The sequence below is a fragment of the Bos taurus genome, chromosome 4 (assembly GCF_002263795.3).
Source record: "Bos taurus isolate L1 Dominette 01449 registration number 42190680 breed Hereford chromosome 4, ARS-UCD2.0, whole genome shotgun sequence".
Classification (NCBI taxonomy): domain Eukaryota; kingdom Metazoa; phylum Chordata; class Mammalia; order Artiodactyla; family Bovidae; genus Bos; species Bos taurus.
This window is the reverse complement of record NC_037331.1, coordinates 81,367,655-81,394,758: the sequence shown is the minus strand read 5'-3', so window position 1 is coordinate 81,394,758 and position 27,104 is coordinate 81,367,655. Positions and strand designations below refer to the sequence as shown.

The window sequence follows — 27,104 nt, the reverse complement described above, 5'->3', positions numbered from 1 at the left end:
ATTCTGAATCGGCTCTCAGGGAGCCTCCAACAGAGACCAGAGCATGAGAGAGGTTCAGGTGCCTGTGCCAACTCTGAGCAGAGCCTGGAGCCTCACCTGTGGGCCTGTTTCTTGCAGATTATTGGGACCATTCCTCTGATGCCGAATCCGGGGCCCTCAAGCCAAACAGCAAGTGGCACGCAGGGCCTTCAAGTGCAGCCGATTACCCCCCAGCTCCTGACGAACGCCCAGGGCCAGATCATTGCCACAGTCATCGGGAACCAGATCCTGCCTGTGATCAACACGCAGGGCATCACGCTCTCCCCCATCAAGCCCGGCCAGCAGGTAAAGGCCTCTTGTCCAGACAGCTGGACACCTCTCCTTACCGTCCTTCTTCTCTTTGGGCTCAATCAATGAAAAATAATTTTTAAATTAGAAAATATTTAATCTCACTAATCCTAACATATCGATACTTATTTTTTTTAAAAGCAAGTAGCTTTATTTTTCATTCTTAGTGAATATGAGTGACAACTAAATAATTGCTGATCTATAAACAAGAATATATTCAGTTATAACAGGGACAATTGCCTAAAGTTCAATACATTTGTGTTCTTATTTATCACAGCTTATGATACTTAACTTTCAGTCAATTTTAAAAGGGGTCAACAATAAACTAAGACCAGTTAATGACTTATCTGTAAATGGGGGGGAAAAGTATTACACATTAAGAGATCCCAAATTGATGCTGTTGAAAGTGCTTCCTAGAAATTAGGGAATGAAAAATAGGAGGTTCTAATTGGCAAAATTTTATTAAAACCATGAGCACCCAGTATGTTTTATCCATTCAAATATCAATCAAGCACTTTCTGTGTGTTATACTAGAAGCTGGGTACACAGCCCTGAAGAACAACATGGTCCCTGACCTCATGGAGTTTCTGGTTAATTGTTTTCTTCAATAAACCTTTCTTGATAACCCACTATACACTGAGCCCCTGCTTAATGATAAGAAACAGGGTTGAAAGAGTAACAGTTTCTTGTCTTAAGGAGCTCATAGTCTTGTAGAGGACACAGATGTATGAGCACAGCCCCATTGTGCAATAAAACAGAATGTCCTGGGACTTCCCTGCTGGTCCAGTGGTTACAAATGTTGTTGACCCATCATTCACCTGACTGACTCCAACCCATCCATCAAGACTCACTTCCAAACCACGTGAGCACTTCCACTGCGGGGAGGCGGGGGACGGGGTCGGGGGAGGGGGGTGGAGCGGGCGAAGAACTAAGATCCAGTGACATGGATCTTTATTAAAAAATTTTAATAAATAAATAAGACAGCATGTCCTGTAACAGGACAGGTATGCACAAAGTTTAGTATCATCACAAAGATGGAAGTGACTGACTTTGTCCAGAGAGTGTTGAGTCCTCACATGGTTTGGAAGTGAATCTTAATGGATGGGTTGGAGTCAGCCAGGTGAATGATGGGTCAACAACATTCCAGGCAGTGGGCATAGCAGGCACAGAGGCAGGGACACACAAAGAAGCCTGGAGTGCTAAAACACAGGGCAAAGGTTCATGTGACTGAAAGGCAGAGTGAATCTGAGAACAGTCATGGAAGGGGCCTAATATTCAAACTGAAAAGGGTGGGTTTGTCCCAGTATGATCTTGAGGCATTCCTCATCTTTGTGCCTCAGTTTTCTCATCTATAAAATGGGGAAATGTCAGTATCTCCCTCACATAGCAGCTGGGGGGCCTCTCTTACTCCCGTGGTTGTCCCTCTAAATTGAAACCACTGCCTGTGAGCCAGGGTTCCCACCACCCTCTTCTTCCCCAGCTTTCTCACAGGCAGTGGGACAAATGTATCATGAAGACTTCTACCCCCTCCCTCTGCCCCTGTCTCTCAGCTATTTTCTTTCTTTTACTATTTACAGGATTCCACTGTATTCTCTAACCTTCTAAATAGTTCCCCCAAGGGAACTGGACTGGTCCCTGCTGGTCCAGTGGTTAAGACTCTGAGCTTCCACTGCAAGAGGCACGGGTTCCATCCCTGTTCAGGGAACTAAGATCTCACATGCCACACAGGGTGGCCAAAAAAATGAATAAGTAGTTCCCCCAAATGTTTCACTGGCTTTTTAATCTCTAGTTCTATCTGTTCAAACCTATGTTCAAAATTATCTCTGGGCGCAGAAATGAGAAAATTAATCTTTTTGTACAATCTGCTAAAAAACTATTTCTGTCAGCAAACCCAAGTTGTAAATTGCCAAGAAGGTGATGAATTAATTAGAGATCATCAACATTTAATACAAGTAGCTCTCACTCTCACTTTGAATTTCTGCGTAGGGTGTGTGGGTGATAGACCACTGCCATTATACAAGATGACAGCTCTATATTTGAGGTAGTACAGTGTTGATCCAGAAGGACCTAACTAAGAACCGGCAAGTAAGAGGGAGGTACGGTGGTCCTCCTCAAACCCTCGCCCACTATCAACAGCGTGAATCCATCTACACAGTCTCTCTCGTGAGCATAGATGCACCTCAGAATCTTGCTCACACCCTACCTGTTGACCCCTGGAATGAAACCTCATTATCACAGTGGGAATGTCTGGTCCTCTGCTAGTCTAACCACTGACATCAACCCTGTTGGTAGAACTGGAGATCTAGCAACCGGGAAGAAACAGCCAGCCTCTAGGGGATGTGCCTTGCCCATCCAACTCATGCCATTTACAACGATCGCAGAGAGCAGGAGTTGCCTTGCCAGTATATGTGCATGCATCTCTCATGAAAGTGCATGCTGAGAGCACATGTGTGCACAGCTGAAAAGAGTGACACTCAAACCTTCCTGAATCCTCAAGTCACGGCAGGCACCCATGGGCCTGTCCCGTTGTTCAAGGCACATGCCAGGGGTCTACTCAAGTCCTAGAAAGGTCAAGGGAACTGATGACAGACCTGGTGAGAAATATCAGGAGAAGAGCGCCATACTGTTTCTTGGCATCAGCTCTGATTGAAACACCTCGGAAAGTGTAGTAAAGTTAACAAGTTGGGTGAATCAACAGGAAATGCTCAAGTCTGAGTCCCAGATGTAAAAGGGGGAATTATGAGTATAGAGGGTCATAAAATGCCGAGAGTCCAAAAGTAAAAAGCTCAGACCTAGAGATATATATAAGAATAGTGGTCTTCAATTTTTTCTTTAAATATTACCCTTTACATTGAAGAGATATAATATGGACAACCACTAAAAAATAAAGGATTTCTCTTGTACAGTAGAGAAGTTTCTCAATTTATTTTTTCATATGATTTATGACAAATGCTTGATCTCACCAGAGCATAGTTCCAGCAGTAAAATATGTCATAAATTACAAAAGCAGAGAAATCCCTAACTCGCACTCAAAAGGAAGTCCACTTTTTATGGAGTGAAGTACAGGCCTCTTGGGCTAGATGACCTGGGGTGATTCATTTTAATTTAATAAAAATAATTTTAAAATCTTAATTTTTACACATGCCTACCACTAGTTAAAAGAACCTGGATAAAATCGAAGAGTGAAGAGTCAACTACTCTTGAGGATGCTTTGTTCCAATGATGAAAGATTGAGAACCTGCAAAGTTATCATCTGAAATACAAACAGTATTTTTTAAAAAAAAAAACATATACCAGTATCTGATAGTCCTAGATATCACTTCCATAGTATCGAATCGGGAATTCTTGGTGAGCAATGCAAAGAGATAAAGGTCAGAAAATGACTAGATAAGAAAGAGAGGGGGACTTCCCTGGTGGTCCAGTGGTTGAGACTCTGCTCCCAGTGCCGGGGATGTGAGTTTGATCCCTGGTCAGGGAAGTAAGATCTCACATGCTGCACAAAAAAAAAAAAAAAAAAATATGAGGGAGAGAGAAGTATCTTTCTGTGCATGGAACAAAGAACTTAATACAAAAATATTTGGTAGAGCTTGAAAGTAAACTTTCCTTTCCTGCATAAGATTCTGCAGCTCCAAAAGTCAGAGTGACCCACATGCCAGGGTTTGCCCTTATTATTCTGTGATTGTGAATTCATGATTTCTTCATGAGCAGCACAGAAATCATGTTGTGTATGTTTATTCTTCCTCTGACTAAATCCCAACAAGTTTATGGGAGATTTTTAATGTCATTAAGAAAATAGAGACACGGGAAAGGGAAAATGTGATTTGTAAAATCAAAGCATTGAAATTTTTCAAAAATTAAATACTATAGCTATAATACTTGGAGACTGCCATCCATGAAGGCACTCAATTGTTCTTCAAAATGTAATCTTGATGCTAATAGGAAGCCAAAGGAAAATGATTTATTTAAACTAGCTGTCTAAAATGCCGTGCATGCTAAGTCGCTTCAGTCGTGACCAACTCTTTGCCACCTGCCTACTGTCTATAGCCCGCCAGGCTCTTCTGTCTGTGGGATTCTCCAGGCAAGAACACTGGAGTGGGTTGCCATGCCCTCCTCCAGGGGATAGTCTTGACCCAGGGATCAAACCCACATCTCTTACATCACCTGCACTGGCAGGGGGGTTATTTACCACTAGCACCACAGGGAAGCCCCTAAAATGCTACATGATTCTCTAAATCCATCTGTTTTTTTTATTTTTTTTTCAAGTAAAAAAATATAGTCACCATTTTTTTCCCAGCTGTTACCTAAATCAGTAGTTTCCAATTTTTTCTTGGAGCCATCCAGAATGAGACACAAATAAGGTATTTCTACCCATACAGGATCTAAAATAGTCATAAGTGTTTCCTAGAGAAAGGAAATGTGTGTCAGTGACCCCAATACAAAACAGACCTTTGACCTTCCAGACACACATCCGGGCATCTCACCTCTCTGGTCTCCCCTGGTCGCTCCCAGTCAAGCTCAGCTGACAGAGTATGTGCTCCCTGCCCACCCTAGCCTGGAATGCCTTTCCCACCTCTTCTGTCTGGCAACTCCCACCACCATCCCCCTGCCCAGGATCCCTCCTTTGTGAAGCTCCCATTTATCATGCTCTCATCTTGGTTCTCCCCTCACTCCATTCACTGTCAGCAGTCTGTACTGTCTACACCTGAAAGGCAGGGACCAGACTGATTCAGCCTTGCTCAGGACCCAGCCTATGCTGCGTGCTCCATCCATCGTGTTTACTATGCTGTGTGCTCCATCCATCGTGTTTAACTGCTACCAAATGGTAGTGTTTCCCTATCAGGGGCACCAGATTCCAGAGTCATGCTCCTGAGGAGCCCAGCCCAGGCCCTTCCGTGGCTTTCTGATTCTGTGTCTTTTGCCATTTTCCAGTATGTTCCAAACCAGCACCTGCCGGCAGCTTGGGGAGAACTTCCACACAGCACTCTCTTCCCTAATTTTCTTTCTCTGTTAACCCCTTCCTCTGCACTAAGATGCAGAGTTCTATCATGTTCTAGATATGATACCCAAGGGAGTTTTTAACTATCAGAATTTTTCAAAATTTTAGTACTCAAAAGTTTTCAAGTTAGGTTGTCCTAAGGTCAACCCTGAACCTTCCAGCAAATTTAACACCTGCACAGTTGGCCACATCCACTGTAGAATGAACTCCTTGATAACATTCAGGTATTCTTTATGTCCTCCTAATTAAAAGTTCTTACTAAATCTAGGCTCTGGCTTCTCTTGTCTAGACGCAATAAATCTACTTTCTTTACCCTTTTTCTAAGACAAGATCCTTCCAAAACCTTAAGTGGTCCCTCAACCAGCAGCCTTTGCCTCACTTGGGAACCTGTTAGAAATGCAGATTATTGACTCCCACCTGGACCTACTGCACCAGACACTGTGGGGTAGGGTCCAGGGATTTGTGTTCTACCAGCCCTCCGGGTGATTCTGAGAGTGCTTAAATCTTGAGAACCACCGATTTCGTTTCTTCTGCACCCACTTTGCCTCTACCTGTTTGGAAAGTTTCTTCTCCCCCCTACCCAAATGAATTTCTCTGTATTTAATGCCATTTGAATTTTACTGTTTATATAAATTAACTTTTTCCAATTCATCTATCACATTCTGGTTCTTCATTTTATCCCATTTTCCAATATGCTTGTCACCTTCACTTATTTGTATATCAATTGTGAATTTAATTAGAAGATGCTTTATTCCAGAAACTATAATATTGTTAAGGATATACTGTGTTACACAAGGAAGACAGATGAGGAGCACTGGCACAGAAAATCCAGAAAGCCTTCAAAGTGTGCCTATATCTATTTTTGTTGAATACAGTAAACAGCAGCAGTGCCAACCAACACAAACAAACCAACAAAGCCAGCCCATGAGATGCAGTAAGAAGCGTAAAGCTTAAGGGACTCTGAATCCTGTTTCTGCCTGTCTCTCATCCCCTGTGTGGGATGAACATCCTCACATCCTTCTCTCCGTCCCTGGATGAAGCAGAGCCCCAGGCTAACACGAACTGCCCCTTCCTTTTCCTCCTTTTTGGTGGACTTTCTATGCCTGTATTAATTTGCTAGAAATGCCATAACCTTAAAATCTTGATTCTTTCCAAGTAAGAACTTTTTAGAATTTTTATGGGTTATTCTGAACTGTTTGGTTAGATGCTGGAAGGTAAGCAGGACCCCAGTGTTCTTTAAAAAGTGGTTATTTCCTTTGGACAAAATACATCTTTCCTAGATTCTTAGTTATCTTAGATTCATCTCTTTCTTTAACTGTGTAGACATAGAACAAACTCTCAATAGAGCTACTTTGTTTTCCTCTAGAATTCCTTCTCTTGTGTAGACTGAAGCCTAGTAATTTTTCTTTACTGAGTTGTGTATGAGAAAAAGAAATTTAAATTGATTATTGTCTTATCCAGTTCCTTGATGGTACTTTGCCACACCCAGGGCCAATAAAATATTGATGAAATGGTAAAACCAAAGACTAGCTCATGATTCAGTAACTCAAAACTGTGCAAAGCTTTTGTCAAGTAACAATATTTAGAAGGACAACTCAATAGGTTAGAGGGGATAGACTGACATGCAAATATCCATCACATTTTATTAAGCAAATTAAAAATAGATTTAATCTTCAGTGTGTGTTCCTACAGAATAAAATTTACTGGATTCGATTGTTGATTATGTGCTCAGCAGATTGGCTAATTACTTTAGGCAGATGCTTGTTGCATATTAATTTGAGTTCCATGTCAATTACAACTACCTTACTTCACAATCGTAGCACAGTGGAGTAACAATAAGGATCTTCCCTTGAGATGTAATTGCAGGAAATTGTGGAACAGGACAGCCTGGCATCCTGGAAAGAGCCCTGAACTATGGGGCGAGAGCCTAGATTCTAAGGCAGACTCATGGGCTTGGGAGAGTCACTTACTTCCCATAATTGGGCCAGCTATATCTGCTGCATGAGATGGCTGGATGGCATCACTGACTCGATGGACGTGAGTCTCAGTGAACTCCGGGAGTTGGTGATGGACAGGGAGGCCTGGCGTGCTGCGATTCATGGGGTCGCAAAGAGTCGGACACGACTGAGCGACTGATCTGATCTGAGAGCTAGCCTGTGAATCTGGAGAGCAAAAGCATTACCACGGGGTAGGGGGGGAGGGTGGGATGGGAAGGGAAATAGGTCCCTAAACACATTTCCAAAGTAGCACATGATTAACAATTGTGTGAAAGTAGAATGTTAATTGATGGTTAAAAACACTTTAGGGAATTAAAAAGACTGTCGACCACAGGTGTTGGTGATGCTGCACAGCAACTGGAATTCTTATACATAGCTGGTGAGCATATCAATGGCTCCAGCCACTTTGGAAATCAGTTTGGTAGTTTCTTTAAAAGGTAAATGTGCACTTAAGGTATGACTCAGTCATTTCCACAGTTCCACTCATAGGTATTTACATATAAGAAATGAAAACACAGGGATACACAAAAATTTGTCCATAAATGTTTATAACAGCTTTCTTCATCATAGCCCCAAACCAGAAATAACCCAAATGTCCATCAACAGATGAATGCACGGACAATCTTTGACACAGATATGCATACAGATGTATAACAATACTATACATATTTCTCAGCAATTAAAAAAATGATTTACTGATATATCCAACAAAACTGGGTAAATCTCAAAAACAGTATCTGAGCAAAAGAAGTCAAATGCAAAAAAAGTACATACCATACAACTCCAGTTTTAGAATTATGCCAAATGAGTACATGTGGCAGGAAGCAGCGCAGTCCCTGTCTGGGGCCAGGAGCTGGAAAATTGATTACAAAGGCAATTAGGGAACTTTATAGAATGATAAGAAGGTTCTATATCTTGATAATATGGTGGTTTCACAGATGTATACATTTGACAAAATTCATCAAACTGTATGCATAAAATGTATGTATTTTATTATGTGTAAATTATATCTTGAAAAAGTTGAATTAAAAAAACTGAACACACACACACACACTGGGAAAGCACAGACAAATGTGATGTTGAAATTTCCAGGCTGACTCTTAGATCCTGAGGAGGTGGTCAAAGATCAGTGCCTGTTTTGTAGTTGGCTCTCTTTTCACCAAAGTTCAGGGCCTGGCCTGATTCCACTCCCAGACTGACTTCCTTTTGTTAAAAACCTTTTTTGAAACCATTCCTACACCTCTGGAAGCTGTGATGATGGAAATGAAAGCAGTCCGGAAAGTACTCTGTCTAATCTCGTCTAATCAACAAAGGTAGCCACTGCTGAGGCTACTGGTGCCCTTGTGCCAGGCCTAGGGCTGTCATTCGCCAGCTTCCCAGAGGGTCAACACGTGGATGGAGAGAGACCCCTCCCAGGTGTCCAGGTGGACCCAGAAGCTGTGACTGTCCTCCTTTTCTCTCTCCTTCCTCCCTTCAGTCGAGGTTCTCACCTCCCAGAACCATAGCACTTTGATAACCTGGAAAGAAGTCATGAATACAATGACTACCTCCCTTACTGCACACAAGACTTAAAGTGAATTCTGACTTGTGGCGCTGTGACTAAGAGCTCAAGCCCAGGGATCAGACTTCATAGGCCTGGAGACCAGTTCCTCTGCACCTGCCGAAGGAAGACACCAAATCCTTTAAAGTCTCTATGCCTCAGCTTCCCTGGTGGTAAAAGAGGGGTCAGAATAACACCCACTCCACAGGCTGATGTGAAAGCTTTAAATGCGAGGGCATGACAATGCCGAACAGAGTGCTGGCACAGTGTAAGAAAGTGACAACCAAGAGGGACAAATATCAATCGATACATTTGTCCTGACTGCCCCCATTTCTCTCTTAATTTCGATAGGATCTTAGAATTATTTTTCCCAGCTCCACAGGAATACACCCAGACTCTGGTTTGAGAGAGCAGGAAGTTCCCATACACACTCAGCCTAAATTGGAACTTTCCTAAAAACACCAGTTACATAAGACAAAATGATTGGGCACAACCCACCCTTGATCTTGAGTCTTGCAGTCTAAGTTGATGGCAGGTGTTATATTTTATCTATATGTACTCGAGAAGCCTGTCAAGCGCCCTGGAGTTGCATGAACAGGCAGAAAGAGTCCAATCACATGTGGCGGTCAAGAAATGTAGAAAACTAGATGCTTCAGCAAGCCAAGTAGGGAATTAATATATTTAGAAATACTAATAAAATGCCTGTCAAGGAAGCAGCCACATAATATATACAAAAAAAAAGAAAGAAAGAAAACAAAACCCTGCCTGTTGTGCAGGGTGTGCATTATTCCAGAGAAGTATATATTCTTAGAAATAAAATGATTCAGCCCTGATAACACTTCTATTCCCTGGCATTTTCCTCCTAATTTTTCATGCCTTTGTGTATTTTTTTACATCCCTCTGCGTAGCTCCACCAACCCTCCCAGACGTCAGTGGGTCAAGCAGCCTCCCAAAGCAGTCTTCTGCACCTGGCTCACAGCCAAGCATCCATGTCTCAAAGCCCCGTCCGGCAGGCTTCCTCCTCTTCCTCCTCATCCTCCTCTTCTTCAGCTTTGAGCGTGGGCCAGTTAGTCAGCAGTAAGTATCCTTTCTGGCTCGGTTAAATCGTGGTGACCTTCTTGTTGCCTAATTGCAATGCCTCTCTCTCTCTCATCCCTCCTATCCCTTCCTCCCTCTTTCTCCCTCTGATCTTTCAAACAGAAGAGAAGTTTCCTGGCACTGGTAGGTCAATATTGGGATGAAGTCCATGCCCAGGGCCAGTGGTTCACTGGGGAAGCAGACACCTCCACACCCCATCAGTGAATGCATGGAGGGGCCATTTCCACCCCAAGATGCCTTTTGATGGCGCTGAGTCAGTCTGGCCACTTCAGAAGGAAGAAACTGATCAGCTTTCAGGGCATGAGCCACATAGCTCAGAACTGAAATAACCAACAACAGGCACTCAGCCAGCAGGTCAAGCTGCTTTTCTGTGTGTTTGAAGTCCCTGCCATTCTATTTGTAGGTGTCAGAAGAAATAAAAGAGAGTGTGCCTATGGGCGGGTGGTGTGTGCACCGTGAGCTGCCCCCAGTGGCGCGAGGGGGAAGCTGCATGGGCTGGAATCTGATGAGAAACCTCTGAACAACCATTCATAAAATAACGTGAGCCTGCAGGTCTGCCTCCCTGAGCAGGCCATGTAGACGTATTTTAGAAATGGTAAGTGGCCCTAGGAGAAGACAGCGTATGTATCAGATGCAAATAGAAACATGTTGAAATGCATGTGAAAATGATCTAATTTAATGTTAGTTGTTCACCTTTAGTACAATTTTTACCTGTATATAAAATCACAGAATAGTGCATGAATTATAATTCTCCAGGCACCAAAAACCCAACAACTACAGGTTTAAAGGGCTACAGCACTGCAGAGGCATCTGTGGCATAAAACAAGGATATATGTGAGTATCTGTGTTTGGTCAAGGGTCATGAGTGACCTGTTATAACAGGAATAGTAGGGATTCTCCGTATCATGGGCCAAGTCTAGAGATGCAAGGCAAAATGGAAGCTTGCCGTGTCTCCCTCACACACACAAGCAAGCCCCCCAAAAATATACATATACATATATACATACGCATGCATAAATGTATGGATGGCACTCGGTTCTGTCTTGCCATTTGTCTCTAGCTGGGCAGAGAAGGATTAGCCTTTTTCAGAAACCAGTTACAGAGCTACTTAATGGACCAAATGAAATTTCACTTACACAGAGGCCAGTGGGACATTCTATGAGCATAATGAGTGAACCAGAGTCCACGTCCTTGAGAGGAAATATTAAAAACTGGGGAAAAGAGACTCCTTTACCACAGACACTCGAGGCAAGAAACTCCAAACTCATATGCAGAGCCTGAATGAGGTACCTTCTCTGGGAGATACGAGAAGGTCCAGGACTACACCTACCAGGGTTTGGACTTTACACAAACCCGGTGCTGGGCTTACGACTGCTACAGATTTTGAGCATGTTGAGCATTTTGAGCATAAACCCAATATAGAATAAATAATACATGGAACATCTTCTGATACTGATTATTCCCCAGCAAACTTCCATTTAAGATCTCATTTGTGGACTTCCCTGGCAGTCTAGTGATTAAGATTCCATGCTTCCACTGCAAGGGGTACAGGTTTAACCCCTGGTCAGGGAACTAAGACCCCACTTGCTGTGTGGTACAGCAAAAACAACAACAAAAAAGACTTCACTTGTAAAGTAGTTTTCAAAGCACTTTCAATATTTTGCCTATTTGAATACTCACAAAAAGTAATGTAAATTATCATTTTCGGATACTGATGCTGGCATCAAATAGATCCTGCAAAATACAACCTATCTTATGTCAGAGAGGCCAGATTCAGTCTTAGTTAAGGACCTTGACACTGTATGACAAGTCTCCTGGGTGACAAGGCCAAGATGATAACCCAGGCAGTCAGATTCAATGGGTCATACACATTCTACACACCAGTGCTGCCTTAAAAAGACAGGACGCTTTCACATAAATTTTATCCAGTGCAATTTGAATGATAAAATACATCAAATCACCTAAATAGTCTTCAAGTAATTGTTAAATGCTTGAACCCATATCTTGTAATTAAAGCACAAGATTTTTCTCTGAACCAACATGAAGAGAAACCCTAGACAACATTCGTATTTTGAAATGTATATTCAAGCATGCAATATGCATTTAAAATTACTTTTCTCTAGGATTAAACTTTACCAACTTTGCAGATAGCCTAATGTAGGGAGACCCAACCCTATATTTCAGATGTAATTGTTATATACAGGTTAAATTATAGGAGGGAAAACGTGTTTTAGTCAGAGGGTGTCAACTTAAAAATTTTAAATGTGGAAAAAAAACAACAACTTACTTTTTGAGCACCACATATAAGTGAGCACAGAAATAGAAACAAAGAAAGAAAAAATAAGCAAGATGTGGTCCCTGCTCTGGGGGGAAGGTAATGAATTGATAGCAAAGAAATACAGTTACAACAAAGGGAAATAAAATGCTATGGTCAACATATGAATAAGGTCTATGGCAGTACAGTAGATAGTGATCTCAATTTTGGAGACTGAGACAGAACAGAAGGACATCTGAAGTAAATAATCCTTCAATTAAGTTGGATGGTTAGTGGATCAACAAATCCCTCCACTAAGCCAAGGCCATAGTTTGAACCAGGTCAAACTGGATTTGAACCTATGGTCGAAACCTTGGTGAGTGAACATTCCTAAGTCATGGTCAAAGTGGCATGATGCTGGGCAACCTGCCATTGCTTCAAATGAATGGGAGTGGGTGGGGCATCCATAACCTGCCCTACTCCAGGTGAAAAAATACAGAGTTAATACCAAGCATGCATGCATGCTGGGCTTCCCAAGTTGCCCTAGTAGTAAAGAACCCACATGCCAATGCAGGAGACACAGGAAACTTGGATTCGATCCCTGGGCTGGAAAGATGCCCCAGAGGAGAACATGGCAACCCACTCCAGTATTCTTGCCTGGAGAATCCTATGGACAGAGGAGTGTGGCAGGCTACAGTCCGTAGGGTCGCAAAGAGTTAGACATGATTGAAGCAACTTAACACGTACCCTCCATCTATTATCTGCAGAATAAGGTTGAACAGAAAGTCACTTCAGTCATGTCCAACTCTCTAAATGTACGGACTGTAGCCCGCCACGCTCCTCTGTCTATGGGATTCTCCAAGCAAGAATACTGGAGTGGGTTGCCATGCCCTCCTCCAGAGGATCTTCCCAACCCAGGGATGCACACTCCTTAAAACACCGGCATTCTTGTTCACAGCATTGCACAGCCTGCCCTGTGTCAAACCTTGCTCAGTCTCCACAGTCACCAGGGGTAACTACAGGTTCCATAAGCAGAGCTATTGGAAAGTCTAGAAGAGTCAAACAAATGACAAAGTCCCAAACCAACTTAAGATTTACACAGTACTTTTCAAAAACAAGTAGACGTGGGACTTTTGTATTCTTTTCTGGGTTTGGTTTGGCTTTTCAGGACACACACACAAAAAAGCAGGCTTTTCTGGGTTTGGTTTGGCCTGTAAGCTCAATTCTCAGACAGCAAAAGGACTGAGAGCTAATATATTAAAAAAAAAAAAAAAAAAAACCCAAACTATAAAGTGAACCTAAAGATGGCTGGTGCTAAGAAGTTTTTTAAAAACAACAACACAAAAAAAGACTGTCGTTCATACCATTCACACCTGAAGACTGAATTGTATCTGCTTTGAAAATGAACTTTTCCTGCTACACAGAAGTAACAATATGGTAGTACTGGATGCCATAAAACAGCCTTGGTTCCTTTGTGGACTCTCTGAAGTTTGCATGTTTAAGGATCCCAAACAACTAACAAACTTAAAAAAAAAAAAAAAAGATGCCTGGTGATAGCTACGGCACAGTGGGACCCGCGATTCATTTGATCAATTTCACGCCATTTTCTACAGCTCAATAAAGTCACCACATTGTAAGCAGGCTGTTCTCCCAAATTACATTGCACATTCCCAAATGGTTTCCTATGTCTCAGAAATGTTTGGTAAATATGCCCGTTTTTTGCTGTGAGAGTAGCACTAAAAAGCAGATGGATATTTAGAAGGCAGTGGATTCAAATTTGGCACCTTCTTTATATTAGATACGTGTTTCTTCTGTAACAATCCCACAAGCAGAGAGCGTAGAAGGGGCGTGTGGGTGGAATGAAACTGTTGGACCGTTTTAGCAACCCCTTATACTGATGTCCAGGGGGACAGTTGGAAGGAGCTAAATTTTGAAAATTAAACAAAATAACAGTCCTGGCCCATCCTGAGCACTCAGTTCAGTATGGGCTCAGTGAACAAGCAATCTGATTCTACAGAACAGGTTCTTTTTCACACACTTTGCATTTAGCTCCCATGAAAATCTTTTATTGTTCAGCCCATACATTCCAGATTTGGGAAATGTCATCATTATACTTAAGCGTTGCTGCCAACATTCAATGCCAGGTGAGCCAATCCCTCCATAGGCTGATCTTCTGGCTCCTTTAGCAAGGCTCATTCAGGGTGAAGCCTGGAAGTCTTTGCTTTCTGACTCTATTTAACACTGAGTAGGCCAAAAAGTTCGTTCAGGTTTTTTCATTAAGATGTTACAAAAAACCTGAACTTTCTTGCCAATCCAATGTATTGGACTGACTTAATCTGGAGCAAACTTCTATAAGAGACGCATTTGCACTTCCTTCCCAATGCAGAGAAATACCAAGTTGGGTTTCCCTAGAGCTGGATTCAAGGTTCTGGATTCACTTCCGGGGGGACCTGAGGGTTCCCTCTGAAGTCCCCGTCAAGGAGGCCTGAGATTCATCCTTAGAATTAACCCAACCTCCGCAGAGCCAGGAGAAGGTATAACACGATGGAGAAAGGGAAGCCAGACTGCCTGATCCCAGGGTGGACTGTCAACCTCTGGGCCAGATTGAGAGCTATAATGACCTTCCCTAGGGAAGCCTCCATTTACCATTCACCATTCATCCTTCATTTCCTCTCTTCAAACAGAAAAGCATATAACCATTAATGAAGGGAAACTGTCCAACAGTCCAACAGTGGAGAGAAAACCTCAAGCACTTAAAACAGAAACTTTGGAACCAAAAAAAAAAAATTGCATTAGTTTTTTTATTAATTCAAAACATGTTATGGACACCATCTAACATTCTCCCAATGTGGGAAAACAAGTCCCACATGTTGCAATAAGAGAAAACTAATATTCATCCATGCAAACACTGTCTTGCATAAGTCTTGGGATTCATGAAATGAAACCATCATAATACATCTGCCATCTGATTTTTATGGATGAGAACAATAATATAAAGAAAGCCAAGCAGCTCATCTCCAGCAATCAACAAATTGCACAAACAATGAAATACTGATTTTCCCTCCCCGGGCCTTTGTCCAATAGACCATCACCTGTTTCAATTTCACCATAATTCCTATCTTATCAGCTCTCTAAGTAGAACCAGGAAAAAGACAAGAGTGGGAAATGGATGAGACGAGGAAGAAGATGTGATGAATGTTTGGCGTCTCATAGAAGTCTGTGACTCAGGGGGCCAGGCACCCACCTCTCTGAGCTTTTTAGATAATTCACACAACTGGTCAGTGCAAGCAAGTAAGAGGTCATAGCTTTCCTTTCAACCCTGATTATTCTCAGCAATCTAGTCAAGAGCAACCTGCACAGTCACACACAGGGATTTCATGGCTGGTCTCAGGTAACTAGTAAGGAGATAAACAATAAAGGCAAGGAAGACATTAGCTGGAAGCGTCTTGCACAAAATTGCATCTGAAATCATAAACCTGCCTGGTACTGCACTGCCAACTCAGGTGGACCATGGGACTAGAGTTGACCCCAGAAATCCTTCCAGATTAACTCTCTTGCCTCCTGTCGGTCTAGAGATGGGGCTAATGTAAGGCAACAAATTTACTTCCCTACCTAGCTTTGCTCAGAGAAAAACTCTCCTCTAAACTCCAGACTCCACTGGCCACCCAGCCCACTGACTCCCAGACATTTGTCAGTTGCTATGAACGGTGGAGCTGGGAGTGGAGGCAAGGATGGGGCGCCTACTGAGTAGTCTTTCTGGCCCATCATCTTACAAGGTGGTAGCGATCTCTGTGGAGTGGAACCTGGTGAATGATGATGGTTAAGCGTCAAATGGAGCCATGCAGTGGATGCCACATCCAAACTCGGACTGGCCACAACTACAGAGAAACCTTCTGACCTTGGGGTCAGTAGGTCCTCTGCATCAGAGTTGCCTATGGTACCTGTTAAAAATGCATGTCCCAGGTCTTAACAGGTGACTTCTAGACCTACTGAATTAAGAAAACCACTGTCCTTGGGTCTTCCCCGGTGATCCAGTGGCTAAGACTCTGCACTCCCAATGCAGGAGGCCCCGGGTTTGATCCCTGGTTGGGGACTTAGATTCCACATGCCACAACTAAGACTCAGACCAGCCAAATAAATTAAAAAAGAAAGAAAACCACTGTCCTAAAGCCATGTTGTTACAGGAAAGTGTCCAGCTTCCATTTCTTTATCCTCAGTTTTGAACCTCCACTGCTCATACTTGCAAAGCCACCAGTTCCTCTTCCTTTCCTCTTAGAGAGAGCCTAAGCCCCCTCTCCCTGTGCTCCTGTGCTGTTCTGTACCAGGTGTCCCTCTCTGTTCTGCACCAGAGCTTCTCGACTATTGGTTTACTATTGCCTCCTCCCTCCACAAGGAACTCGTTTAAACTTTTCCGTCCTAGCTGGCCCCCTTCCTCAGTGAAATGTTAACACCACAGGTGTGCCACACACTGGCTCTGTTCATGTACCTCAGCCCTTTGCGGGAGTGCAACAATCGTGCTACCTAAGACTTTTCCACCTTCCCCACTGCCACCTCAGAACCAACTTCCACCCCCTTGGGAATGCATGCTCTAAAGGCAGGGTCACAAGACAGGCTCAGCAAGGCAGAAGGTCTGAGGAGGGCTGGAGGTAAGGATGCAGAGGAGCTGAATGGACAAACTGAAGCAGGGCCAGCTGACTGATTGTGTCCAAGTGTAAGTGTGGACCTCGTGAACCAAATCTTCGAACATTTCAAAGAAAAAAATGACAAATCTAAATTTTTCATTCGAAATCTCCCAGTGTTTAATGTTGTCAAGTAATTCCCCCAAATTGTACGCACTCAAAAAGCTGTTTTCTTTGCAAGATGTTCATTTGCAACTCCTGCTCTAGGAATTTTTAAAGGAAGAAACAGCAGAGGTTCTAAACTGCTATGTGCATGGACAGGACTTCCCAGAATCCTTAGCAAATCCTCCCAGCTGCTCCAGGTGCACTGCGGGTGGGAATTAAGATCCAGAGGGCAGCCCTCACCAGGCACAGCCTAAAAAGTCTTCATTGACCAAGTGATACCAGGCTTCTGGGTCAGTTGGGAGAGAAAAAGCGGGATTATAATTAATCTCAACAGCCAATCAGTTTTATAGTCATCTTCTGCCCTGTCCACGGACATAGATTTTCTTTATTCTAAACTGAAATATTCACCACTCACAACACAAGCTCTCCCTCCCGCTACCAAGCTCCCTGCAGGCCCCCACAGTGCTCAGCTCCTCCCCACACCCATGCCTATCTGTACCCTGCTCCTATGGACCAGAATATTCTCTGAAAGCTGCCCACTGGGTAAGACCCAGATGAATCCTGTCTCGTGTCACTTCTCCCTTCTCTTAAAATTTCAATATGGGTGCCACACTACTAGTTCTTAACCGTAGGCAGCCTGGTATTTTCCTCTATTTCTCATTCATAATGTTGAGCCCCAACCCCCTGTAGACAGCAAACTCCATAGAGGCTGGACCTACCTATTCTCTTTCTCTTGCTCCTTCTCTCCACTTATTAGGATTCCCAGGAGTCACTTAAAAAATACTTAGAGGGAATTCCATGGCAGTTCAATGGTTAGGACTCTATCTACACTTTCACTGCTGTGGGCCAGGGTTCAATCCCTGGTCAGGGAACTAAGATCTGCAAGCTGCACACCCAAAATCAAAACAAACAAACAAAACATAAAGAAAGAAGTAGAAATATTTAGAGGCTAAAGGCAGTGATTATACCACTTTTCACACATCTTTCTTCCATGAAATTATGCTTAGTGACATGTGAAAATTCTACAGGACTTTGTTTTTAATGAGAAGATAGGGTACAGTGTACACATTCACAACTGATTTTACTGACAGATTCCATTTGCCCTGTAATGTGAGAATCTATATAGGAAGCTCCAAGTCCCCCACAAATGTTAACATCTTTATTTCAGGGTTCTTGAAAAATTGACCCTGGGGGTACAAATGTTTGTTTCTTTTCATAATAATAGCAGTTTCTATAACCCTAAACCCAGACTGATAGAGTCCACCCCAGTTCCTTAGACAAGTCCTGGAATGGACTGAAACTGGTGGGTGATTGTGCAGAAAAAGGAAAAGAAAAACTTTTCACCTAAGTCCAGGGGAGAGGTGAAGAACAATAGAGTCAGCTTGCAGGGAGAATGGCTTCACTCCAGGAAGGATGGAGCTGCACTTTGAAATCTTCCACCATCCCCAATTCACGCTGTCTCCAGCTTGGTGTACGCTTTCATTTATCCAGGGATCAGTAGCTGGGGCTGGGGGGGTCGGGGGAAGAGTTTCATTCTCCAGCTGTTGTGTCATTTCCCTTGATAAGTCCTAAATTGACTGCGTTATCTGGCACCAAAGGAGCCTTCCTGCGGTGGGCATTTTTTATTATGTGCCCTTTCAGGGGACAAAGACATCTGTGTCAGTAAATTGCTACGGGGTGGCGGGGGAGGGGCGAGGGACAGTGTTATTCCCACAGCTTCATAAGTATGCTCTTCTTAGGGGCTAATGTGAACACAAGAAATTAGCATCTGTTAGCCTGGCTGCAGTGGTGATCAGGTAAAGGGAAATACAAAATACTATTTTTCTCCTAGGGCGATTTTTAGCACTGAACAGTCCAGTCAAGACATACCAAATAGAAATCTTTTCATCTTTCTATTTTTGCATGATATCTAAACATATTTATTGGCAAAATGGAATTGCACTCCCCCATAACTGGCGTGTTGTAAACCCCGCCCCCCTGCCCTCTGCCACCCCCACCACCTCCGCCCCTGGCACTGGTAGCATTTGCTAAGCTCTAAGGAACTCACTCTTGCATTGTAGAAGTGGCTAGATGGGTTCGCTGTGGTTTTCATCTGAGACAGAGCTATCTCAAAGGATGATTGGTGCAGGTGGAAATGAGTTGAGGATAGGGGCTTGAGCTCCACACCAGGGAGACAAAGAACATTCTGCCATGTGGCTTCCCCACCGCTCTGCTATTATAAAACGAGCCACTTTCTCATCAGCCGTCATGAACACATAGTACTCGGATGTGCGTTGATGTATTGATCCTATTTTTAAAAACATCTCCACAGATCCTCAAACGGCTGCGGGTGAGGTGGATGGGGTTAATCTGGAGGAGATCCGAGAATTTGCCAAAGCTTTTAAAATCCGGCGCCTGTCCCTTGGCCTGACCCAGACTCAGGTGGGCCAGGCCCTCAGTGCCACAGAGGGCCCCGCGTACAGCCAGTCGGCCATCTGCAGGTAACCCGTGCTCGCATGCTGTCACCTCTCCCAGCCGGCCTGAGCCTCGTTTGTCCTCTCGGCTCAGCTTTTCTTCTTCGGGTGGGCAAAGCTGGAAGGGTAGAGTGTGGGAACGAACTTTCGGGTAGCTATGTGTTGGGATTGGTGATGTTGATGGAAATGAAGTTGCTAAAGCAGATTGGGGGGGGCTGGCTTGATAATGCCCATCAACTCACAAAGAACTTCCAAGGTGGTTTCATTGGAAATATATCTCCCATTGCCGACCCCCACCCCTCCACGCCCCTCGCCAGAGCCAGAGGCTTCCTTCAGGACCCTCAGCCCTACATAGCTGAGATTTACTGTTTCCTGTCTGTGGACTGATGTTGTAAAGCTGCCAGTCCCAGATGGTGTTAATACTCTCACCATTTCTGCTTCAGAATGGCTTTCTAGATTTTCTAAGAAAACACACCTTAAAAAAAAAAAAAAAAGAACCATCTTGTGACCACAAAGGATATTTCTAACTCATCTCACCAGACACAACTTTAAAAGCATATTTTAAAAAAGAAGCAGCTGCTTTACATAGCTCAGAAAAGCATAGTGTGAATTTGGCCTAACCTAGCCCACTCCCTCCCCAAATTAAATACATAAATGACAGAAGCCAGCCTTGGTTGTGTTCGAGTTGATTTGGGTCAAGCCGCCAGAAGCAGACCCCGCGCATGCATGTGTGTGTTGCACTAATCCCATGTTTATGCATGAGGTAACAAAGGCACTTCAGTAAGAGCTTTTTCCTCTTGGGCAATGTCTTATGAGTCCTCCTCCATCAGGAAAAGCCAAGAAACCAACTCTAAACTCATTTAAGTGGATTTTGTTCTTGGTGATCCATGAAATGCTGTCTTTTTATCTGCTCTTTATACTTTTAATGTATTCCCCAAAGGACGGAAGTGTACTTTTCCTGCAGTTTAAGACTAAGGTTATAAATAACATCAGTATGGGGTAGTAGCTTGCAGCTCACATTTTGCTCAATGATTTTCCATAAAACCCATTGATTGTTGTTAAATACAAAAAGCACCATAGGATCCTCTCACTTCTATGGTCTCCCCTACTGTTTTTTCTTATAAGATACCTCCCTGTAGAAAATAACCTTTATTCAGTCTATACAAGGCTACTACTGCTGGGAAATTTGTTTCCAGGCTTGTATATGTTATTCCAAACAACATGTACCGAAGCATCAACACTAACAAGCAGCATCAAATGATATGAATACTGTTGCTCCCTGTTGGGAAACATTAATTTTGTTTCATCTCGACAGGCTGGTGATAAAGGCTGCCACAGGTTTTGAAGTTGTTGCCCATGTACTATTGTTGCTAAAGTCCTCTTTGGCTTATTTTTAGTCCTAAAATGCAATTTTCTTCTCGTGGTTGAAGTGCTGTGTAAGGTTTTCACTAACACACGTAGTATTTCTTGGGCATTGCCAATCAAATATGTTGATTTCTAAAATATCTTTTGGAAGCCAAAAAAAACTATGGCTGAAATGAAAAAGTGACTTGGCGGGTATTCACTGTTTAATAGAAAATGGCAGATGGGGACTTTGGGGCCCTTTTCTAGCTCTTAGTGTTTCAACAGGGTAGTTTTTAGAGCTAACTACCAAGAGGGGGAAAAATGGAAGTCTTGAAAGAGACCAAGATCTGACAATGGAACAACTCCAGTGAATAAGTGTGGGGAGGACTCTGCATCTGCACACGCTCTAGTGTCACTCTCCCCTTATTAGCTGCAGGGACTCCCTAAGGCTTTGACAAATGCCCCCACATCAGAGACACAGAGGAAAACACACCATCAGTAAACCAGACATCCTTATCACAACCTTTACCCCCATCCCACAGTGCTATAAAGCCTGTTGTCATACTATCAAGACTTTACCTTTGGGAGTTTTGCAGCAAATGATGGTCAAGTGTGGTATGTGGCAAATGAACGCAACAATGAGCGCTTTAACAGAGCCTGCCCCAGGGAGCAGCTCGTTAAATGATAATAAATAATTAGTTCATTTTATAGTGGAAGCACTTTAAAAGCTGTTTCCTCTTTGACCAGCCAAAATTTGGGAGTTTTTTTTTTTAGATAAACAACTTCTTGATCTCTATGTGAAAGGGAATGCTATGGGAATCACATTAAAATTTGATACTATTGGTGCTGCTTATCACAACATAGGATATCTAAAATGGGATGCCAAAAAATAAGAATAAGGCACATAAAAGAAGCCTATCCTTTTGTGTCCTTTTGCAAGCATCCTCCTAAAACATGCTGTGACAAGAGCAGGTTCATTTTCACTCTATGAAAACAGTCAATTGTAATAAGATGTACTCTGCAGTCAGAAGGTTGTTTTTCAACAGCATTGCACTTGAAAAGATAGAGGAGAATGCTACGGATCCAAAGTTGTCATCCTGGAGGGCTGTGCATTTAGTATTAGAATAAACAAACAAACAAAAGGAATGGGTACTGTATTCCATTGAGAGTGTGTATGAATTTGATACCAGAATGACCTCTTAAAACACTGTATATAATTTTGTCCAAGATGCTTCATATTTTTTAAGTCAGTGTTGCTAAGAATTGCTGATGGCAATTGATATATAGAAGACCTCATTTACAGAAAATGATATCATTCAAGTACAGTTTGCAGATATAGCACATTAAACACAGCTTGATACCCTGGTGCAAAAGTACACCATTACACTGGACGGTGTTGAAAGGCCTGAGGTGGCCCTAGCGCTTCCAGGGAGTGGGGGTGTTCATAGTAATTACAATGTGTCCAGCTGTTTGAGTCCAACAGTAGAGTAACAAGGGGTTATATTTTACCTGAAAAGGGAGCATGTTGTTAACTTACATATGGTGAAAATTGTTTGTTACCAGAGAGAGACAGAGATGGGAGGTGGGCTTGGGGGAAGAGAACGAGATTAAAATGAGACACAAAACAGAGATGAAAAGAGAATCATAAAAGAAACGTGTCCCAGTTGCCATCACTGATGATTACAATGGATAGAACGTTTTTTATCACCAAGTCAATGGCGGGGATTGAAGGAAACCAAATGGAAAACATACAAAGAATCATTTTAAGCAAAAGAACATGACAGCTCTTGTCTTTGATGTCACTTCCTGGCATTAATTTTTGCCTAAAGGATTCTGAAGTTTGGGGGAATTGGTGCTGGGTGGATTCAAAGCAAAGCTCAGATCTCAAGCATTTGCAGGAAAAAGATCCACGAGTGGTTTTTTGTTTCTGTCATGGTGGCTGCTGTGTTGTGCTGTGTCCACCCGTGCTCACCTGGTCCTCATGTGGGTGTGCGGGCTGCATGTGGGGGGCATGAAGCATGCAGGCGGTGGGCGCTGGCTTGAGCGGGGTGGGCTACCTTGCAGCTGGCTGCTTATCTGGAGTGAATTCGCTCTGCCAGTCAGTCAGGCAGGCAGGCAGGCAGAAGGCCCACCCTGGCAGAGGACTCAGTGTAAGACTGTTCTTTCTCAATTTTCCCCCCAGACACACCATCCTGAGAAGCCACTTTTTCCTACCACAGGAAGCCCAAGAGAACACTATAGCTAGCAGTCTGACAGCCAAACTGAACCCTGGCCTTTTGTATCCTGCCAGGTTTGAAAAGCTGGACATCACTCCTAAAAGTGCCCAGAAGATCAAGCCGGTGCTTGAGCGGTGGATGGCTGAGGCTGAGGCCCGCCATCGAGCAGGTATGCAGAACCTGACCGAGTTTATCGGGAGTGAACCGTCCAAAAAGCGCAAGAGGCGCACCTCCTTCACGCCCCAGGCCCTTGAGATCCTCAATGCCCACTTTGAGAAGAACACACACCCCTCTGGGCAGGAAATGACCGAAATTGCCGAGAAGCTGAACTATGACCGGGAAGTAGTTAGAGTTTGGTTCTGCAATAAGAGGCAAGCCCTGAAGAACACGATTAAACGCTTAAAACAGCACGAGCCGACCACGGCGGTCCCTTTGGAACCCTTAACAGACTCGCTGGAAGAAAATTCCTAAAGAGACATCCTCTCAAAATCAGAAAAAAAAAAATCCACGGAAACTAAACTCCACCCTTGGGACTTTATCCCATTACCAACCCCTCCCCACAAAAAGAAAAAAGATTACATTAAAAATAAATTTTAAGATAGCCCCAGTCATCACCCTTGTAAGTAAAAGACTAAGAAAATTACCAAGTGGACAGGATGGTTTATACACCTCCATGGGATTTTCCAAAAAAGAAAAAAAGAATTTTTTTGAAAATTTTTAAACAAGGAGTACACCACATTGCAGGTGTCGGGAGGAGGATAGGTCCCTCCCCCACCTGTCTCCCCAAAGCCAGTTTTTTAATGGATTTAAAGCAAACCAAATAACCACAAACTCTTTTTCTGTACATTATGAAAATGTGAACACATTTTAAGGAAAAAGAAAAACAATTAAACCAAAAAAGAAAAGAAAAAAAAACACCAACAACAAACAAACGAAAACTTTTCTCTGTTCAAAGCGAATACAAGCCTGCCACCTGGAGGAGGAACTATGGACGGCATTCTTTCAGGTTCTAAGTGCTGATTCACTATGAAACCTATTAACCAAAGTCAGAAACACTGCATTGCAAACGCGACCATGCGTCTATTCTTCTCTGCCTGTCAAGTTGTGTTCTGAGATTTTACATTTTTACTTAACGGAAAAATAGAAAGCCTGATTTCTCCCATCTTTCTTATCTATTGTCACCACCTGTGGGGTGGGTGCCATTGTTGAAGCCATTCTGTAAGGCTCACTATTGGTTTTTATTTGGGGGGAGGGTTTTGTTTTGTTTTTGTCTTTGTTTTTTTTTGGGGGGGTGGTGGGCATCCTGGATCGTGTGCCAAAGCATCCGTTTCTTTCTTCTCACTATGACCTGTGGGTTTGAGAAAAGAAAATTTCTCACTTTCCTCCATCTCTCCATCTCTCCCACATGTGGCTACCAGGGTCTGCCAGAAGGCCACAGAGTGGGCCCGGTGTCTTTCCACCCAGACCCCCGTGAAATGCAGGAGAGACTCCAGAATACCTAGGGCTTTGCTCAATGAACTATCAACACTGGCATAAGCTGTAATTGTGCTCACTGTCCACACCAGAGCTTGGGATTTTTCTCAGTCTGTTGGCCACGTACATGGAGAGCTGACCAAAACTAATTTTGTAATATAAACATAAGCTGCACATTTGGTTCAATAGTTACGTCTATGTTATGCTTCTGTGCAAAGCAATTTCTCTCAGAAGTCTGATAGCCAAAGAAATGTCTCAAGATTTCAGTCAAAATGCACACATGGCATGCACACACCCATATACACACAGAGAAAACAGGCCAAAAAGAGAGAGAGAGAGTGACCGGACTGTTAAAGGCCATCGAGCATCCTGTCAATTCCATCTTTTCTGCTACCACTTTTGTTCCAATAGCGATGGTCGACTTTTTCCCAGGAGTTGGGGAAGAGCAATTATTTGGGGATATAAAAGGCAGCAGAGAGTTGGCAGATGAATTAAACAGTGGGAATTGCAGCTGGGTTCTTGAGGGGATAGGAAGTTTTAACAAGGAAGTGCCTCCACTAACAGGAAAAATATAGAAGTGGGTTATCGAGTACATCAGAATAGCCTTCACCCTTAGCAGTAGGGGATTATTCCACTTTTCAAAATAACCTACTCCAAAGATCTGTGGGAGAAAATAACCTAATAAGTCAGAGGGGAAAGGTAAGATGCGAGGATGGCAGTGCAGATGAACACTTGGGACCTGCAGTTGATGTTTTCCTCAGGGAGAGGCAAAAAGTGTTCCATTATAGATGTGGGCAAAGAAGAGTGTCAGTTTCCCTGCTGTTGGGATGTAAACAGTCCTGAATAATTAATTAGTAATTAATACTATCTAGAAGTAAATTCTGAAAGTAAAAAACCTCAAGTTGCCCAACTGATTAGAAATGCCATCTTCCCCTAACATACTCCCCTCCCCTGTAAGGAGTTTGAGTTTCTTCTACCGTTTGACCTCTGTGTTGGTGGAGTCAATTCAATGGTAAAACTGTTCCCACCCTATGCCCCCCTGCCTACATAATTCATGCAGGAATCAGGGGACCACCAGCAAGAAAACTCTCAATGAAACACAAGCTTGTACAGCTGTTTCCCTTTCTCTGATCTGATGCTAATTGGACCACAGCTAACTTGATCTTCAGTGCCAGTGACATCCTGGTACCCATTTGGCCACCTCAAAAACTGCACAAATACTAACAATGCAGAAATCCAAAAATGTATCGATTAAACAGATTTTGTATTCTCCTAGGACCTGCTCCAAATTCCATCAAGAAAAGCTCCCCAAGAAGAGACGTTAACAAGATAACATATGATGGATGCTAAATGTTTAAACATATGCCAGCAGCACTTACATAAGGCCTGCTCAGTTTGGAGATCTATAATTGGAAGGGTATAACTAGGACAGTGAAAATATAAAATAAAATAATCTTCCAGAGTGGAATGAAAAAGAAATATATTCATCCCACAGTCGTAAAACCATTCATGTGCAGTGATTTTTTTTATAGTTTTATAATTTTGTATTGTTTTATAAATTATTTATAAGGTGTTGTAATGCTTCTTATATTAATTTTTTACAGATAACTTTTTTGCTACAAGGCATAAAAAGGTGCCTGAACAGATTCTTAGGAATATAAATTATACTGTGTAACTCGTAAGTCTTTTGGGACCACACCTACTGCTTAATTTTATTACTGTATTTCTTATTCCACTTGTGAGCAACTTCATATGCCAGTAGCATTTAAGTGTCTTTTAGGTTTCCATGAACTGAAGGTTAAGGTTGCCACTAACAAAAGTAAAAGCCGCTTCAGGCATATGTGATTGTATTTCAAGCTTCAGTATTTTTCTTACGTATTTTAAAATGACTGTCATCTTCATTTTCTTCATTGTTTAATGAAAAAGAAAAAATGATTGATGTTATACTTGACACTTGTTTGTGGGTTTTTTTTTCAATCAAAAAAAAAAAAACATTGTGAACAGTTGAGAGTTTTAAATGCATTGCAAGGTTTTTGGTTTCTTTATGTTGTAGTCACACAATATACACACACACACACACACACATGCACACACACACACACTCCACAGAAAGAGAGAACAAAAAAGCAAAAGGAGCTAGGGAAAAAAAAAAAAACAAGTAGAGGTGTATCAAAGAACTCAAGCTATAACCAAAAAGAATTGTAAAATGCCTTTGCTCATCTTCTCTACGCTGGACCAAAGCTCAATATTTGTAGGTATATGCACATTGTATAGATATGGCTAAACGTTGCTGACAATCTTGCAATACTAAACTGTTCCTATTTTAAGAAAAAAAAAAGAAATACAAACTGTTCATCAATGTTTTACCTCAGCACTCTACTTGTACCCAGTTAATGATCAAGTTTAAAAAAAAAAAAAAAGGAGAAAAAGGAAATTGATTTTCATTTCAAGGTTTGACTGGAATATCTGTTTGGATAACATTTTGTAATGGGCTTTTTGTCATGTGATTTGCCTGACTTCAACTTGAAATTCTGTGAGGCACAATTTGTTTATTTGTTGTTAAGGAAGTGATTTCTTTTTTTTTGTCCTACGTGCTGTGATCCAGACTGGTTACCAGAGTCA

The 27,104-nt window shown here is 42.6% G+C and overlaps 1 protein-coding gene across 2 annotated transcripts in view; it reads left to right on the top strand.

Annotated features, from left to right (window-relative positions):
- The window catches only part of POU6F2 (POU class 6 homeobox 2), a 389,312-nt gene extending 365,425 nt beyond the window's left edge, over window positions 1-23,887 (top strand). For both annotated transcript variants that reach the window (XM_024990668.2, NM_001433523.1), the window contains 4 exons: window positions 118-324; window positions 9,769-9,937; window positions 19,308-19,476; window positions 22,976-23,887. In XM_024990668.2, coding sequence (XP_024846436.1) covers window positions 118-324; window positions 9,769-9,937; window positions 19,308-19,476; window positions 22,976-23,480 — 1,050 coding nt within the window. In that variant the 3' untranslated portion in view covers window positions 23,481-23,887. The remainder of the gene's footprint in view (window positions 1-117; window positions 325-9,768; window positions 9,938-19,307; window positions 19,477-22,975) is intronic.
- The last annotated feature ends 3,217 nt before the right edge of the window (window positions 23,888-27,104 follow it).